This window comes from Amblyomma maculatum, chromosome 1 (assembly GCF_055883805.1).
Source record: "Amblyomma maculatum isolate TAMU_Amacu chromosome 1, ASM5588380v1, whole genome shotgun sequence".
NCBI lineage: Eukaryota > Metazoa > Arthropoda > Arachnida > Ixodida > Ixodidae > Amblyomma > Amblyomma maculatum.
In genome coordinates this window covers 120,499,048-120,518,558 of record NC_139344.1, presented here as the reverse complement: position 1 = coordinate 120,518,558, position 19,511 = coordinate 120,499,048, and the positions used below count along the sequence as shown (strand labels likewise).

Here is a 19,511-nt window from a genome sequence, read left to right as displayed (position 1 = left end):
GAGAAAATCCATCACAGCTTCCACTTCTTGATGCTCCAGAACTTGATAGGGCAAGACGCCATGATCTTTGTCTTTTTAATGTTCAGTTAAGCCCAGACTTCTCACTCTCTTCTTGTACACATATCCGGCAGCAAAAAATCGAATTAATGCTGAGATATTGCGACAAGAAGTTCGGTTTTTTTTTTTTTTTTCCTGCCGGTTGAATTGAAACTGTTTTCACCTACTACGTAGTAGGGTAGGATGACGCACACTATGATGCAAGAGGAGAGTCCGTGATTGCTGGCGCGCGGGGAGCGGAGAATACTTCGGAGGTGCGTGCCGAGTCATGATCTTCATTTGATACGCACTTAGGGTAGGCGCATCTGCTGCTCTGAGCTCGTATTTCAGACGCCGCAGGGCCAAACCAAACTATTTGAGCACGCACGAAGTGCCTGAGCTGGAACATACCCGAAACGAGGCGGACGGCTGTAGCGCCGTGTTAGCTGAGACACTAGCGGCATCTACCAACAAGTGGACGAAATAAATATATTTTTTATTTGCCTTGCAACATTTACGTTGTCTTTTCGTCTTTTTGCCATCGTTTACATGTGATAAAAGCATGTCATCATATTCGAGACAAAACCGACTACCACATTCAAATGGTCAACGTAATTCGCATATTTGTCAGCCTCCGGGATCCCTTGCGCGTCACGTGGTTTGTAGTTGCGAGCCTCGGCCGTTTCGCCTGTGGCGGCGATACCTGTATTCCTGTTCTTCCTCTTTACTACCTTATAACAGCTCTGTTTTCAGTAAGAGTGGCTTTTTTGTAACCAGGAACTGGCATTCTATCGATGCAAGTCCACTTCATTTTTCTCTTTAGTGTCCCTTTACAGTAACTTATAGGCTCTCAGGGTTTCATTTATGCACTGACTGAAGCCACGTGTGCATTAGTTTATGGCATTGCAGGTGGTCCTGAAGTAAGTCCTTTTAGGTGTTGACGTCAGCTGAATGGTCTGACATTTGCTAACTGCAAAGAATATATTTGCCAGCATATTTAGCATCATCAGTTTCTTATTTTGCTTCTATTTTCTTTAAGACAGCATGTTTTGCTCTTTTGCTACAGCTTTCAATGCTGAGTCGTTAATGTTCAGGGCTGCCAGATGCCTACAAGTTAATGATAGAAACACACACGGTTGTTAAAAAAGCTCTGCTTTGTATATTGATCATCATACAAAAAGTGCTTCTTTTGTGTTGGGCATTGTGCAGCATCATAGATCTTGCTTTTGTGTATATTCGAATATTGAAAAACTGGTGCTTTGGTATGCAAGCTGCAGAAGGAAGAGGCCACACGGAGAACTTTCATTGAATCCCTCCTGTTGCTTTCTAACACTGGGTTTATGTTGGTAAAGTTTAGCGCTAGAAACTGGTAGAATATTAGGCATTGAATTGCCTTATAGTATTATTAGGGCTGAATATTTACTTCCAGGCCATGTTACTCTCTGCTGTGATGTTATTTACAAACTTGTTTCTTTTTGTTGGAATGGCTAGTTTATCAAGATGTGGTCTTGCAAATTCCAGTACTGTTATGCATGGAAGAGAGATTCCTGCTTCATGCTTGGCTGCTGAGCCCATGTAATACCTTATAAGGTTGAATCCCATTTGCAGTCGCCACATTTTGATGGAAGTGAAATGCAAAAAACCTTGAGAGCACTGCAGAACGGGCACTGGAGAAATGCGAAAGCTTGGGTGTTTCTGCTTCTGTTGCGCCACTAGAGACATCTTTTTTTATTATTTTTTCTAATTTTTAGACGTTTTTATTTTTTGTGTTATGTTTAAATATATATATATATATATATATAACATATTCATAAGTTTATTCATAAGATATATATATATATATATATATATATATATATATATATATATATATATATATAATTTCCCTAAACGCCCTCCATCATCCTTACGCTAGACAAGGAGAATTATGGACATGTTTGCAGGAAGTTGACGTAGAGAGCGTGCTGCCACAAGGAAGGATGGTCCTTCAAGTCCTAGCATTGACCTGATTTTTATGTCCTTATTAATGATTAATGAGGACACTCTCTGATGATGCCACTCATGTGGCAAAAAATGCTTTCATACTGTGTAAACGCATATGTACTGTGCAATTTCAGCTCACATCAGTGTACTTTTCTTTGTTCCATCCTGTATTGCAGTTTTATTCATAATTGAACATTAAAAAAAAAACAAGCCAGTCTAAATTAATTCAGAGCCCATTACTATGCATCTTATAGCCTTCGTGGAGTTTTGAATGTCTACATAATTATCATTTTTGCCTTATGTGACGCTTGCTTTGTTATTATTTGTTAAGGCTTTTACTATGAACTTTGCAGACCCTGCGTGAACGCCGAGAAGCTGTAGTGGGTGCATTTCGTCATGCATGGAAAGGCTACAAAATGCATGCCTGGGGCCATGATCACCTGCGGCCCATGTCACGCACAGGCCATACATGGTTTGGCCTGGGCCTCACCATTGTTGATGGCATGGACACGATGTACCTTATGGGACTCCATGAAGGTGTGCATCTGTTTATTCTTGTAAATAGCAGGAACTGCTTTTCTTGGTTGTGACTTACTAGCCCTTATTACACTCCTTGTTGTTTGGTTTAACCTTTTTTGTGACCTGGTTTTGATCATATTTAACTTGAATGAATGGCAGAGGACCCAAACTACTTGCTGAGTTGGTTTATTCAAATATGTGGTGATGTGTATTTTTGGCAACTTAATCTTTTTGATATAACTAGGCTTCTTGTTTTTAACAGCAGTGTCCATCTTGCTTCTTTTTGATCTGTGCATTTAAGTTACACACTTGAAAAAAAAAAAAGGGGGCTTTGGGAATTATTTTTAAAAGCTGTGGTTATCATACTTGCTAGTAACACATTACAAGTAATTGAGTACTTCTTGTAAAGTGTTACATTCCCGGTAATTCAACTACTATTTCAGTAATCAATTACTGGATTGCTGGTAATCTGTTACTTTTTTATTTTATGAGACCAAGTTGTAACTAGTGGCACAAGTTAAGAAACCTGAACCCAGTGGTGAATACCGATTTCCTCGAATGAGAACAGCAGCAGCTGGGCTGCAGAAAAAGCATGTTTGCAAAGACGTCTATACTCTGCATTTGACTAGCTGGATGTTCCACGCTTCACATTTTGTATTTCACTTCAACGGTACAGTTATGTTTAGTGAGCTTGGGCTTTGGCCCCCCAAAGTGCTCACAGCAGTGAAACACTGTGGTGTCCGCAAGTACGAAGATGTCTGCAAGGTCTTGCTAAAGCAATTCATTACTCTCTACCACATGCATTGCAATATTCTTCAGCCTGTCTGCTGATGCATTCCGAAGCAAACGTGGAAAATATGCTGAAAAAAAGAAATTAGGAGAACAGTTGCAGTTATAATTATCAGTGTACGTAATGCAGCAGAAGCCACATTAATTCTTGTCTGTGTATATTTGTGCCAGGTTGATGAAAATTGTGAAAATAATCTAATAGTAATCGATTACTTCTCTGTAGCTGTTCAGTTACTTTTCATGGCCAAGTAACCCGTTACATTTCAGGTGAATCAGGTAATCATAATTGGTTACTTGCTTTCTGTAATGTGCACAAGACTGGTAGTTAAACAGATTGTTGCCTCTGATTAGTTGTAGTTTTTTTTTTTTCTTTTGTGCCTCACAGTGCGGGAGGAAGAAATTACAAACACGTTACAAATATGTGTAATGAGATAAGTTACTCGTCTCTTGTTGTCTGTGCAACTTGGGCTTTTTGTAGTCTGGTGGGAGATAACTGAGGTCTGCTCTGTTCATATTACACGATATCATATACAGTTGTTCAGTCAAAAAGGCGTCATCATTACTCAAAATTGAGAAAAACATGTCGTAAAAAATACACACTTCAATCAAATAAATTTGTCGCCATTAGGGTTCAAACCCAGGCCCTCTACATAGCTGTGTTTACATGAATGCGACAGCTGGCTCATCGCATTGCACCCGGTTCCTAGCGCATCGCATCCATGTAAACAGGAGTAATGTGCTAGGAAAGGCATCACATTAATGCACCAGGGGTAAGCCGACTTTTTCCGTGCATGGAAACCCGGTCGCAGCGCATGAAGGGTAAGATAACGTCATACAGCGAAGCGGTGGCCGCTCGCCTCACCTCCAATTTGTCGTTGCTCCTCCACTGTGTCTTCCGTTCGCTGTAGACGAATGGTGAACGAAGCTTTATATCTGTCTGAAGATGCCCACACCACACAATTCTGGCGACTAAACGCCTCAAATTTGAAGATAGCTTCTGGAATTTGACAGCTGTTAGGCTTAGCGAGTAAGCATTGTTTGGGCGCCAATGCTAGAAAGCGCGGGATATTCAAATAGCTGCGTATTGGATAAAGGCGGTGCAGTATTTCATTCCGCTTGATACACTGTTTCTATTATTTATTACGGCTTTCTTCTTACTTTGTTATAAATAAAATAAAGATTAAATCAAATTTGGAAAATTTACAACCTGACACTAGCGTCGCTTTCGATATGAGACACCGGGTGCCGCTACCACAGTCCTAGAGATGATGCACTGTATGTATGAACGCTGTTGCATGGCATTACCGCGAGGCACTACTAAATGCGATGTGATGTGATGCGCTGCCGCCTTCATGTAAACGTGGCTCATGATAGGCGGGCACACAATGCATAGGTCACGAAGAGTCACTGGTGCCAAGCATGCTAGAGGAGCATCTAGTGAATGCGATGGTCTGCGTGTGACATACTAACGTGTGTTTGGGATGAGTACTGATGTTGCAGTAATAATAATTTTTGAAGTAAAATTGTCAATAATTGCGGAATGGAAAGGCTGTGTTGAAGGTGCTGTTGCATCTACTCTTAAGGTGAAGCTTAAACATCCTCCTGATTTTTAATTGTTGCTATAATTGCTGTACACTCTCGGTTGCCCACAAAAGTAACTTATGTGAAGAGGGAAGAGCCTGATAGGCATTGTAAGGATCAAGGCTTGGATCCTATTCCAACTGTGCAGAGCTTGCTGCAGCTCGGGACTGGGTAGCACACAGTCTGCAGCTTGATCAGCACCGGGATGTGAACCTGTTTGAGACCACCATTCGTGTGCTGGGTGGCCTGCTGAGTATGCACACTCTTACGGAGGAGCAGATGTACCTTGACAAAGCGGTGAGGGAACACTTTTGACGCACTGTTCACTCCCAAGCAAAAGTCACTGTGTGCTTATCTAGTGTTCGTGAGTAGTGACTTTTTTATTTTGTTCACTCCTAAAATTCTTTATTTGTTATGTAATCTCAATTCTCATGCCTGTGTATATTATTGATGTATTTGTGTGTACTTATTTGTTGCTTGCACTTTTGTTTTCAAATGATAAAACAAAATATAAGAATTGGATCTAAATGATATGCATAAGCCAGGAAAACATTTTATGTAGAAACATTGCATGATGTTAAAATGCACGTCAACTGTAGTTTGCTTTTAACATTTATCTGGCAAGAATGCTGGTTTAACCTCTTTTCTGTATTCAGTATTCTGACCCGTCTGTTTAAAGGAGTCATGTGTGCCCATGGGTCTTGATTGCCATGGTTAATTATTATAAAGCGGCTTTTCTTTCTTCTTTTTTTCTTGGAAAGTGCCAAAATTTAGGTACCGAAATTAGGTGAAGTTCAGCTGAAATATTAGTCAGCAAATATCAAAACTAAATTGACCATATAACTACCATTTTAAGACTTAACATAATGTGTTGATTTGGATAAAAAAACCTTCCACATTTTGTTTGTTTTCTGCCAAAGTGAATTCAGCCCTCTTCAAAAAAAGAAAAAAAAAAGAACACTTTATATATTTGTGCCAAATGTGCAACCCATGACCATCTAGATCTGATTATTGTAATCAGAACCACACTGTTATCTGTGACAGGGATTGTCCAGCATACCCACAGTTATGTCAAACTTGGAAGAAAAAAAAATGAAACAGCTTACAATGTGAATGAACACTTGTCTTTTTGTGATGCCAGCAGGTGGCTGTCTAAACGTCAGAACACGTCTTACACTGATGCGGTGTCCACAAAAAGCAGACTTCTCTGGAGTGTGTTGTACAAGCCGATAAATAACACATGTGAAACACCCCGAATTTTCCAATTCATGTTAAAGAGCACTACATCATGTGGGAAGTGCAGTAGTACTAGAGGAAACAATGGGTATTGCAATGTGTGTCAGTTTTTACTTCAACATGTTGTGCTGCCTGTGTTGCTGTGTAAAAAATAAGGCATGAAGATATCAGAAATGGTGCAATCTACACAGACTCTCAAAGCACACTATTTGCACTGCATTACAGAAACATTGGTAAACTTTTGTTGGTCAACATTACACACAAAAACAGCAGCCAGAACGCAAATCCTGCCGGGCTCCAAATTGCTTTGGACCATGTCATATAAGAAAGCTGCGATGGGTGCACCATGAGCCCGCAACAATTAAATCAAACTGTATCCTCTTTAGACGGGACCAATACTTTGGCTTCGTTTTCTTCAGAAGGGTATATCAGAAGTGTTCTCGAAAAGACTGTATGCACTTTGGCTGCATGGAAATATATATTTTTTTTAAGGGTCATTGCTGCGGCAATGATCGTTCACACAGATGAGGGTATGCACAGGCTGTGGTGAGGTAAACAAATGCAAGAAGGAAACTCAGCCTGAGAACAGAGCTGCACCTGGTGCTGCCAAGAAATGCTGCGTTTCACTGTCCCTGTGTCACTCGAAATCTTGGAGGTGTGCTGGTCTTCCTTGTGCGCAATAAACCACATAGTCGAACTTTTTTGCAGAAATAATTTTAATGAAAGAAACGTGGCCATGCAAAAAGGATGCTTTCACCTTCCTACACATAACCCTGCTGTTGTTGCTTTCTTTTTTTTTTTTTTTCCTCCTTGTTCTTCTTCCTTTTTTTCCCTCTGCAGCCCCTGAAATTAACCTGAGCACCTTTAAAACAGCGCGATAACTTCGAAAGGGGTATCTCACTGCTGTCTAGTAAGGGTCTCTTGAGTTTTCGTTCCTTTAAAGTATACTTCCCTTGGGTTCATTTCTGACAAAATTTAGCATTACAAATCGGATCAGTTATTTGCCACCTAGAAATTTCAAGATGGAAGGAAGCTGCAAGAAAAAAAGTTGGCAGTGGCTTAGTGCTAATATGCCTTGATATACGTAGCGTAAAGTGGAAAGCGCCCGCTGCAGTGCGCTCTGGGAAGGTCCATTCTTCCGGACCTCTCTCGCGGCCGCTCTGGGAAAGCGGCTTGTCGTGACAGTATTTCACGCGCCCCTTGTTGAACACAACCAGCATTTCATTGAATGCGTTAAAGTTCACTGGCGTTCTATAATTCGTCTACAGGAAAGAAAAAGCACAGTATCTGTCACTCGCGGAATCCCGCTATCCTTCTCACTGTAGACAAGGGGAATTATGAAGAGCATTTCACGATCCGGGGCATGACGCAGTGGTAAAGCGCTGGGCTGCGGATCCAAGGGATGGATGTGCGGATCCCCGGTGGAAGGCAAGGTTTATTAATTTATTTTTTAAGTATCGATTCAGTGGTGATTGTGCTTCGAATTTAGCGGCTCTCGCGCATGCGCATAAAGGGCGGCGCCCACACACGCGAAACTCTGCTCTGACCCGCATATGTAGCTTTACGCTACAAAAGTTGCCCTTGCGCAGTTGACTAGCCTGCAGCACCCAGTTTGACATAGCGGCAGCATCCATTGCAAATGCACACACAGATACGAAGAATACAGCAAGGTTAGTCATAATCAAAAACTTCAAGCTAGAATAGTCATACCTTAACAATATTGTAAGCAAAGAAGAAAGGAAAGACACACTCATGGATATGTTGCAGCGAAGTTCACAGGTAGCAAAGCTGAGAGTATTGGTTATATCACAGCGTGTTCGTAGAGAGCATGAAGCTCCTCTTACTTGCACAAAAATAGATCAAAGCAATTCGGTTCACACTCATTAGTAAAGATGAAAGTAAATAACAGAATCCTTCTTTTACGAAATTTAGGCGAGGAGTAGGCATGAGCCAGGTCTCCTTATGTCTTGTTTTATAGTTGCACTCTCTTTTTTTACATTTTGGCAACCCTGTACAAGTTGTCGATATTGTTTCTCGTTTCTGTTTTAACTGTCAAGCTTAACCGATATCTATAAAGCTTGAAGATTCGCACTGGATACTGCATAAGTCAACTGTGTCGAACGATTATACAATTTTTTTCACCAATTCATTGTGCGAAAGTTTTACTATACATACAAGATAATATATCATGTTTTCACTGATGCATGGTCAATTGGTGTCTTGCTTGCAGCTGGAGTTGGGACGCCGCCTGCTTCCTGGGTTCCGGTCTTCATCAGGAGTGCCATACTCAGATGTGAACCTGGCTTCGGGAGTTGCGCATGCCCCAGCTTGGGCCCCAGACAGCAGTGTTTCTGAAGTGGCTAGCCTGCAGCTTGAGTTTCGTGCTCTCAGTCGTGCCTCAGGGGATCCTCAGTTTGAAGTAAGTGGGCTTCTGTAGCTTGCCATACCATTGCACAGTCGAACCTCAATATGTATAACGAAGTTCTACTTGCAGCCGAAATTTTTCTTTGAAGCTGGAATTTTGTTACGTCGAGGTCAATTCAGAAAATAAGCAAGAAACTCTAGCAATAATAAAGTCAACAAGGACACCGGATGTTTTGTATATCAGGAGCATAATGAATAATAGCAAACGAACACAAACATCCTTTTTCTCCGTGTGCGCATAGCAAAGAGCGAGCGCAGTGCATAGTACTCAAAGCTGCCGCCAGGCTTCGCCACTCATATCGTCCAACATTTGCAAACGGGGACTAAAGTTTCTAGATCACCTGATCTAAGGGACTTTGTCATATATTTGCATCGTCCACGCCTGCCTTTACTCACGTAATAAACCTGCCTCCCACTTTTATCACTGAGAATTTTATTGCACCGTCGCAGTCGACAATGCATTCCTTGGCAGTGCGCCAAGATGCCGCGCAGCAATATCATCACAGTGTGCTTATCTTTTGACATTAGCTCTAGCAGTGGGGTGTGGTGGGTGGCAACTTGGCAGAGGGCCACCGGCCTTGACAGGAGTGCCAGCGGTGGCTTGCTCGTCCGGTTACGTTAGTCTGGTTTTCAGTATGTTCGCTTTATTACCACACGGTTCAGGAGGTCACCGTCCACTGCCACAAAATCATTGGAGCGCATGATACTAGCAGACTGCTCTAGAAGTGAATGACACTAAACGTCGGCGTCATGATCGCGGCTGACCGCGTGTTTTCGTTGATGACTTATCGGTGGATTGATGGATGGCTGTCACAAAAAAAAAAAAATAATCTCATCTTTCTTCCTTAAGACTGACGTCACTTTTTCTTGAGAAAAAAAAGTGGATTTACTACGCGAGTAAATATGGTACAGTACAACCTCGATAATTCGAACTCGGTTAATTCGAAATCCCGGATAATTCGAAGGTTTTCTGCGGTCCCGTATTTTCCAATGTAAATTTGGCCGGATAATTCGAACAGGCGGCCTGCGCCAGCCCGGTTAATTCGAAAATTTGGACTGCTATGCGGCAATGCCTGATCCATGTTTCGCCGCAAACCCGGCGAAACGACGGCCCTACGGAGCCGCGAGGCAAAGCCACATAGTAATGGTGATGATTTATAGGCGAAGCGCCCCAGCCGGAGCACTCTCTGCACAAAAATCGGTCCACAGTGCGCCTCGCGCACCGCCGAAACGCGCCTGCAGAGGAGAAGACGTGCTTCACTGCAACACGGCGGGCATACCGGTTTTTATCACGTGACCTCGCCCCCACTCCATCCCTTGGTGTGCTTCGCCCACTCTTCCCCCGTGCCTCCGACGCTGCAAGTACGCCACCACCACCGCCGTGCTGGTCTCGCCTGCGCCATTTCTTTTTGTTGTGCGCTGTGGTTAGGGGTCGGCTACTGTGCCGTTTTTTTTGGGCGGGACTGTGCAGAAGTGCTAGCTTTGTGACCGTAGCAGTGCAGAAATGCCAAAGTACAATAACGCTGCAGCAGAAGTTCTGCTTGATCCAGAAAGCAGGTAAGAGCGCTTGTTCGAAGACCGAGTTGGCCAAAAGGCATGGCGTGCCCCTCTCGACGTTGTCCACAATATTGAGCAACAAGTCAATACTAGAGGCTTACGGCAAGACCTATTCTTCGAAGCAGTCACGAGTGCGGGCTCCCACGTATCAAGATGTGGAAGCTGCTCTGCTTCGCTGGCTGCAGAAAGCAAACGCTGCCCACCTTCCCGTCAATGGAACGCTACTGCGGGAGAAGGCCAACGACCTAGCTCTACAACTTGGGCACGAGGAATTTAAGTGCAGCAATGGATAGTTTTGCCGTTTTAAAGAACGCAATAATTTAACCTTTCTCACCGTCTGTGGTGAGAGCGGCAGCACTAACGAGAGCGTTGTCGAGGATTGGAGAAACCACACATTGGCGTCGCTGCTTAGCGAGTACGGTGCAGACGACGTTTACAACCTTGACGAGGCTGCACTTTTTTATAAGATGCTCCCAACAAAAACATTCGCAGTGAAGAACACCGCCATCAAGGGTAGGAAACAGGCCAAGGACAGGATTACTGTGCTGTTCGGCGCAAACATGTGCGGTAAACACAAGCTGCCACTACTGGTCGTCGGGAAGACGGGGAAGCCTCGCTGCTTCAAAAATGCGCGGCTGCCGCCAAAGGATGAACTCGTCTACAGGCACAATAAGAAAGCCTGGATGACAGGTGCAATATTTGAAGAGTACGTGCGGCAACTTGACCGCAAGTTCGCGGCCACGGGCAGGAATGTCCTATTTGTCGTCGACAACTGCCCGGCACATGGCAACATCCCACATCTCCAGGCCATCAGGATGGTATTTATACCTCCGAGCACCACTTCGATCTCACAGCCGATGGACCAAAGCGTCATTCACCACACTAGGAAGATTTATCGGTACCACCTGCTCAAGCGCATGCTCCTTTGCTACGACAATGGCAAGGAGTACTCCATCGACCTCCTCGGAGCCATATGCCTCATGGTGTACGCTTGGAAACAAGTGGAGCCCACATTGATCAGGTGGTGTTCTGAACACGCTGGTTTTTTCAGTGAAAGCACTGTTGATGCCGATGCAGACCACCCATGTACTACTACTCTTGACGAAGAAGGAGCAGAGTATTGCGACCGCATCAATGCGCTCTGCGCAGAGGATGAGTCCAACGCAGTCGGCTTCGCCGAGTATATCAACATTGAGAGCGAAGAGCAGACTGGCTACTCTGACTTGGAGAGTGAGATCATTGCTGGTACGAACATGCGCGATGACAGCGACGATAGCGACGACGACACCGACGAGCCTCCCCGAGCACCTGCTCTTGGTGAAGTTATCGGATCGCTGAACGTTATCCGCAGTTTTGTTGAGTGCCGCGGTGGAAGTTCAGAGATGTTTCGTCTATTTGACCAACTCGAGAGCATGACCTTAGGAGCCGCAAGCTACCGGACGCGGCAAACCAGCATCTCTGATTACTTTCAGTAGTAATTCAAAATATGCCGAATAAAGGTAACACGTTCCTGCAACAAATTTTTTTGCCTAAGTCTTATTTCTTGGTGTGTTCGGTTAATTCGAAAACCTGCTTAATTCGAAGATTTCTCGCGGTCCCGATGACTTCGAATTAACGAGGTTGTACTGTATTTCCATTAGCGGTTTCTCGCGTCGACTGGCCAATGACGTCATCACATGACACGTCCTGAAACTTACGCACCGAAGATTTTGTATGCACACGACAGATGGCGTGGCAGTACGTTCCTGTCATCATCATTTTGTTTCATTGGCGCATAAATATAATAATTGGTTCACAGGAAGGGAAATGGGCAGTATCTGTCACACTTGCTCTGTGGACATCTGAACCGCACCATAAGGAAAGGTGGGAGTGAAAGTGGAAAGAGAGAAAGGGGAGCAGTAGTGGAGGGCTATGGAATAATTCCGACCACCTGGGGATCTTTAATGTGGGCTGACATCGCACAGCCCACGGACGCCACTTCGTTTCGCCTCCATCGAAACGCAGCCGTCGTGGTCGGGTTCGAACCCGGGAACTCCGGCACAGTAGTCGGGCGTCTTACCACTGCACCACCCCGGCGGTGCACGCGCGCGTAAATGAACGCATACAAAATGCAGTCTGTCTCGGCTAAGTGATGCAGGGACTTTGGTATTCGAAGTGATGCAGGGACTTTGAGTCACGAGTCTGCTTCTTCACAGCGCGCTGCAGGGATTGTGAGTTTGCTTCTTCACTACAATGAAAGCGTGCAAGGGTACTGACCTTATGCGGGGCCACAAATATATTGAGTACCTGCGAATGAGTTATTTGCACACACGCACGCCCACAAACATGCAGTTTTGTAGTGGCAAAAAGCAAATAACTTTAACTGCATGAGAGCATCTTGCGTATAAGCCATATAAGCATTGATGTTTGGAATTAAGCTGTGAAGTTATACAAGATGGTACTTATCTTATGGACAAATAATTTTACTTCACTGCATATATATATATATATATATATATACACACACACACACACACACACACACACACACACACACACACACACACACACACACACACACACACACATACCGTGTTCAAAATTAGACTTTACTGATTTTTTTTTTTAAATGCAAAATGCCTTACGCTCATGCCGTTTTTGTGCATTGGTAATGCGGCCAGGCGGACACAAATTGGGGCATTAATTGTCCCCATTAACTCAGTAATTCACTAAAATTCAATAATTAACTTTTTATTACCTGAAGTTAGCTTGCATATATATATATATATAGAGAACTTGGAGGCGAATGCTTTTTAGGGCTATTCCATTTTGTAGAATTTGAGTAACGTGCCTCTGTCCTGAGATGTGCACGTCTAAAATTTCGTCCCAGTTCGTCTAATTACGCATGCGAGACGGCGGCACTCGGCGTGAAGCACCTCCCACCTCTGACGCAGCTGTTGCGTATGGCACTGCCTTGCAAGAGTTTGTAGCGAGCGGCGACGCGGATCACTTTTTGTTCTTGGCCAGCGTTTCTTTCCAGGCGCGCAAAAGCGATGAATCACTGTCCTGGAGGACTAGAGCGAGCGATAAATTTGTAACTTAGCAACTAGGCTTGGTGCCGCTGTATAAACATGGATGAGATAAAATGGGCCGTGATATATTGTTTTTATTCTCAATAGCAACGCTAGTACAAGCCACATGGATGGGCAGATATGAAACCCCTTTTCACGGTTAGAACTGATTGCGCATTCATGATTAACGTCGTCGATCGCTGCACACCCTTGCAAGGCAGAGTGCCATACGCAACAGCTGCGTCACACGTGGGAGGTGCTTCACGCCGAGAGCCACCGTCTCGCATGCGTAATTAGACGAACTGAGACGAAATTTTAGACGTGTGCAACTCGGGACACAGGCGTGCTACTAAAATTCTACAAACTGGTATACAGTGAAATCTCATTGATACGATTCGGCTAAATATGCTTTTCGGCATAATACGTTTTTTTTTTTTCGTTCCCGGCCGATGCCCTATAGAGGTAATGCATTTTTGTACGGCTAATACGATCGTATTTCCACGTCGGTTTGGATAATACGATCATGGAAACGTCTTCCGTAAATCTCGCGCAGTTTCGATTTTTGCGCCAGGAGGCAGCAAAAGTGTCCTAGCGGGATCTGACAGTAGCTGCAGTGGTCGTAACTCCCCTAGCGCTTGTGGCCGATTTTCGATGTTGGACATGACCTTTTGCTAGACACGTGTAGGAATCACATCTCTCCAACTATGATGATGACATCAGAGCCAGTCCTTTGCAGAGGGTGGGCAGAGCTACTGAAATTATCGCATCGAGCGAAACTACAGGCACGGCGGACTGAACACGCGACGACATGCGCTTCGTATGCTCGAGGCTTGGCCTGGCTCGGCTCGGCTCGAGTCCGGCCGTGCCTCAGCACAGCGTCTGCAGCAGTGTGGCGGCCTCTGGGAGCCATTTTCCCAAGCTCGCACAACAAAAGCGCCGAAGCGCACCGAAGGTTTTTAGCGCCATCTATCCTAAGACATAGTAATCACGGTAAAATCACGTGACCAAGAAGTAGTGATTGGCGCATGCATTGACGATGCTGTAGGCTTTGTTGGCTTTGTGTTTGCCATTTCTCGTTGCCATTTTGGTTTTCCGAGCGTTCAGCTTGCACTTCGCACTTATCGTTTTTGTTTTGGTGCCGCGTTTCACCCGTGCGCTTCACCATGTCTAGGAAGCGTAAAGCGTTATCGCTGAAAGAAAAACTTGATATTCTCGTAAAAGTCGACGACAATCCGCAGAAGAAACGTGTCGACCTGGCACACGAACTTTGTTTGCCTGTCTCCACGCTGAACACGATCGTCGGCAAGCGAGAAGAAATTCGGAAAAACATTCAAGTCTTCGGCGCCGGCGTGAAGCAAACAAGGGGCGCCCAGCATGGCAAGATGGAAGAGGTTCTACTGGCGTGGTTCAGGGAAGTAAGGGCGGCGGGCGTGAACGTGGACGGGACAGTTGTTCGCGAGAAAGCTGATGAGATTGCACTCTCGTTGGGCATTGAAGATTTTAAAGCTTTGGGCGGGTGGCTCCATCGTTTTAAAACATGACATGGCCTGTCGTATAAAACCGTTTCCGGCGAAGGGAAGTCTGCCGACCAAGATCAGGTCTCCAACTGGCTTTCGACTCTGCCGGCGGTGATTGCTCAATACCAGCCAAGGGACGTGTTCAACGCAGATGAAGCTGGGTTGTTCATCAACCTCCAGCCCGAGAAAAGTCTCAGTATGAAAGGTGAGACGTGTCAAGGTGGAAAAAAAAAGCAAAGAAAGAGTCACCGTATTGTTGTGCTGCAATGCTGATGGAACCGAGAAGCTCAAGCCTACCGTCATTGGCAAGTTCTGGAAGCCACACTGCTTCTCGCGTAACCCACGCCTTCCTGTCGTTTACGAAGCGAATAGGAAGGCATGGATGACCGGAGCCCTTTTCACAGAGTTCCTCACCCATCTGGATGCCCGGATGCGTGCCGAGAACCGTATAATTCTTCTATTTCTCGACAATTGTGCCGCGCACCCTGTCGATACTTCGTGGCTGCAAAACGTCAGAGTAATTTTCCTGCCGCCCAACTGCACCAGCCACTTGCAGCCCCTAGATGCAGGAATCATTAGAAACGTGAAATTTCACTTTAGGAGCTTGTTGGTCAGACGCTTTTTGGCCAAGATTGACCGGAAAGATGCCAGCTTGAAGGTGGATCTTCTTGATGCCATTCATTTTCTAGCGATGTCATGGGATCGCGTCAAACCCGACACCATCGCCAACTGCTTCAAGAAGTGTGGCTTTTTTTGTGCATCTGGCGATACGGAGGAACATGGAGCTGACAGCGCAGAGATTGACATCCCAGACTGGGGTGACCTCGATGTCGGCATGTCTCTGGAAGAGTTTGTATTGACGGACGACCAACTGGCGACATGCGAATTGCGCACCGTCCAAGACATCATTGCAGATGTTACCGCTGAAGAGGAGAGCGATGACGATGACAACCAAGACGCCGGAGATTGCAGCGGCGATCGTCGGCCATTAAATACTGATGGTGCACTCCAAGCTTTGGACGGGCTTCGTGGCTTTGTCGCGTCTGCGGAGCTGAGTGAGGAAACTGCTACTCGTTTCTACGAGTTCCAAAAAAGCTTTCTTCAGGACCTCGAAAAGCAAAAAGTGCAACGCAAAGTGACGGATTATTTTAACGTGCTTTAATAAAAGCAAGTTCTGTGCCAAGTATGTATTATTCGCGATCTTTTGGAGTCCGTTTTGGATAATACGATTTTCGGATAATACGCTTTTATTGTCGGAGCCCGTGGGAATCATATCAACGAGATTCTACTGTAGCCCTAAAAAGCATTTGCCTCCAAGTTCTCAATATAAATATATATGCTACCTTAAGCCAATAAAAGATTAATTAATAAATTTTAATTAATTACTGAGTTTACGGGGACAATTAATACTAATTCGTGTCCGCCTGGCCGCATTACCAATGTACAAAAACGGCTTTAGTGTACGGCATTTTGCGTTTTGTTTAAAAATCAGTGAAGCCTAATTTTGAACACCCTGTATATTGTGACATGTATGCCCTGCGATGCTGGACGTTGAAGAAGACGAACGATCAGTAACAGTGACACAGAAGAAGACAAAGTGGTAGCAACGGTTAATGCTTTAAGAAGGTTGACGCTGCTGTGCTTCTGTGTTTTGTGTGCTACGTCATCTTGGACCAACCTTGCCACGTATCAAATTGGTGGAGGTGAATAAAGATTCCCATGTGCACCGATAAATCCATTTAAGCAGCCAAAAGCTGGATTTGCGCATTGGCTGCCACCTACCTGGGATCGCAACGTCAACAACGGCCACTATGACCTCTGAAGCAGCTCCTACCACCACAGCAACATCTGCGCAGCCACTCGTCCTCACGAAAATCCGCCACCCTCCCATCTTTAATGGCGAAGACAAGACATATGTTGACGATTGGCTGGATGAATACGAGCGCTGCAGCAGGAACAACCACTGGGACGCGACCATCATGCTGGCGAATCTTTTTCTATTTGGCGGGAACCACTCGCATGTGGTTCCAAAATCATGAGCATGAGCTGGGGATGTGGGATATTTGCAAGCAAAAGCTTCACGACTTGTTTGGGAAGCCTATTGGACGGGGTGTTGCAGCCAGAACCGAACTTTCGTCTCGCGCCCAATCCACCACGGAGTCCTACCTTGCCTACATTCAAGACATGCTCGCGTTGTCTCGCAAGGCGAACAGCTCCATGCTGGAAAATGAAAAGGTAGGGCACATTCTCAAGGGCATCGCAGATGACGCGTTCAACATCCTCTTCTGCATGAATTGCTCTACTGTCGAGTCGGTGCTTCAAGTCTGCCGAAGATTCGAGCAGGCTAAACAACGACGCCTGGTACATCGCTTTGAGCGCCTTCGAACATGGCAGCTACATCATCCTGCGATGATCTGGCTCCTCTGCAACAGCCTTCTCATTCCACAACCATGACTCGGATCGTCAGGCGAAAACTCGAGGCCTTAGCTCCTGCACCACTCCTATCTCCACTGCCCGGCACCTTGGCCACGATACAGGCTGTTGTCCACCAGGACCTTGCCAACGTCGGTCTTCCCTCCAACCCCGTACCGCCCTCGTCACCATCGCATCCTGCTCATGTAGTGGCTGCTGCAACCACTAGCCAGGCTCCCCCCATGTCGCTACGTTAGTCGCAATCCTGCAGAGTGACACACCTCAGACGACAGGCCAATCTGTTTTATTTGCTGTCGAGCAGGCCACACTTCATGTTATTGCTGCAGTCGTACCTTCCCCACCCCTCGTTCTTATTACAATGCTGACTATCGGTATTGCTACGGACCTCGACGCTTCCCTGTCCAACCTGGAGAGCTCCGCCCCACATATGATGGAACTAGACACTTCCCTCCTCACCCAGCTGAGCCTCACACTGAAACCGTCTCAAGTGTCCATCACTCCAGCCGATCTCCATCTCCACGGCCTCGTCGATCCCGTTTACCGGTGCCTCGTCGCAGCTCCTCCCCATCATACCTTGGCACATACTCGGGAAACTAGCGAGTGCAGCGCCCGGGAGTGACGCTGCATTACCGACCCGGTCTGTCAACTCGGAACTGACGCTCGCATCCAGACGCAACCTCATTGACATTCTTGTGGACGGAGTCTCAGTTTCTGCCCTTATTGACACTGGCACCCACATTTCTGTCCTCAGTTCCTCGCTCCGTCAACGCCTCAACAAAGTCCTCACACCTGCTTCCTCATCTACCGTTCGTGTTGCTGATGGCAACACAGCTACTGTGATTGGTATGTGTACTGCGAGAATTACCATTGCGGACCGCCACATCCCTGTGCTATTTACAGTCCTCACCAGCTGCCCTCACGACGTTATATTAGGACTCATTGACTGTTCTTCTGGACTGCTTCATCTAGACCTGCCGCTCTGCCTGGACAAACAGGCCTCTGATACTTCAACGCTCCGTCTCCGCTCCTCTACATTTACTCGCCTGCCACCAGAAGCTGCAGTGTATGGATTCATGTCGCCTTTCCCCTCCGTTCCTGATGGCGACTACGTTGTTTGCCCCATAACCGACGTGATACTGCAGCATAGAATCGCTCTCCCTCATAACATTATGCACGTAGAAAATAACGCTTTTATTCCAGTCTTGAACTTCGGCCTTTTTGTGCACATTCTTCCTGAGGGCATTACTCTCGCCGAACTGACCCCACTGTCTGACATCACAATGGAAGCTCTTTTACCTGACCCTACTACTAAAGTGTCAACACGACCTGTACCGTCCCCACCTCCGGAGGCCCGCTTATCAGGAATGGTTGCACCTAACTTGCGCCCTGACAGTGCTACAGCACTTGCGAACGTTCTGACTTCGTACAGAAATATTTTCGATTTTGGTGACAGCCTCTTAGGACAAGCATCCCTCGTTACACATCGCATCGATACCAGAGCCACCAGCCCAATTCACAGAAGACCTTATCGAGTCGCCATTTCTGAATGTCGCGTCATACAAGATGAAGTAGACAAGATGTTAGCAAAAAACATTATAGAGCCTTGGAGCAGTCCCTGGCCGTCGCCTGTCGTGCTTGTTAAGAAGGACAATACCTGGAGGTTCTGCGTTGATTACCGACACTTCAATAAAATCACAAAGAAGGACGTTTACCCGCTCCCCAGGATAGATGATGCCCTTGACTGTTTGCACGGTGCCAGCTATTTCTCTTCCATTGATCTTCGTTCCGGTTACTGGCAGATCGCAGTCGACGAACGGGACCGAGAGAAGACCGTCTTCATATATCCCAATGGCCTGTATCAGTTCAAGGTGCTGCCTTTCGGCTTGTGTAATGCGGCCGCAACATTCAAGCGCATGATGGACTTTCTCCTGCTCGGCTTGAAATGAACGGCGTGCTTGTGCTATCTCGATGACGTCGTATTTTCTTCTACATTCGAGAGCCATCTCCATCGCCTTGATGCCATTCTTAGTGTCTTCCGAAGAGCTGGCCTTCAGCTGAACTCGAAGAAGTGTAGCTTCGGCCGACGTGAACGACGCCCATGGTGTTCAACCCGATTCAGACAAAATACGTGCTGTAAGTGCATTTCCTACACCCTATTGTACCAGTGACGTGCATAGTTTTCTTAGGCTTTGCTCCTATTTTCGGCTGTTTGTACCCAACTTTGCGGAGACGGCTCGTCCACTCACCAGTCTTTTGAAGAACGATGCTCCAGTTTGCTGGGACAAAGAACAATCCCAAGCCTTTTCTGCGCTCATTGCAGCCCTCACCAACCCGCCCGTCTTGGCGCACTTCAATCCCTCAGCACCAACGGAGGTACGCACCAACG

The 19,511-nt window shown here is 45.9% G+C and overlaps 1 protein-coding gene across 1 annotated transcript in view; it reads left to right on the top strand.

Annotated features, from left to right (window-relative positions):
• alpha-Man-Ib (alpha-Mannosidase class I b) overlaps positions 1–19,511 on the top strand; it is a 68,642-nt gene that overhangs the window by 11,824 nt on the left and 37,307 nt on the right. The window contains exons 3-5 of the mRNA XM_084588903.1: positions 2,373–2,556; positions 5,057–5,205; positions 8,375–8,563. Of these exons, the coding sequence (XP_084445029.1) occupies positions 2,373–2,556; positions 5,057–5,205; positions 8,375–8,563 (522 nt within the window). The remainder of the gene's footprint in view (positions 1–2,372; positions 2,557–5,056; positions 5,206–8,374; positions 8,564–19,511) is intronic.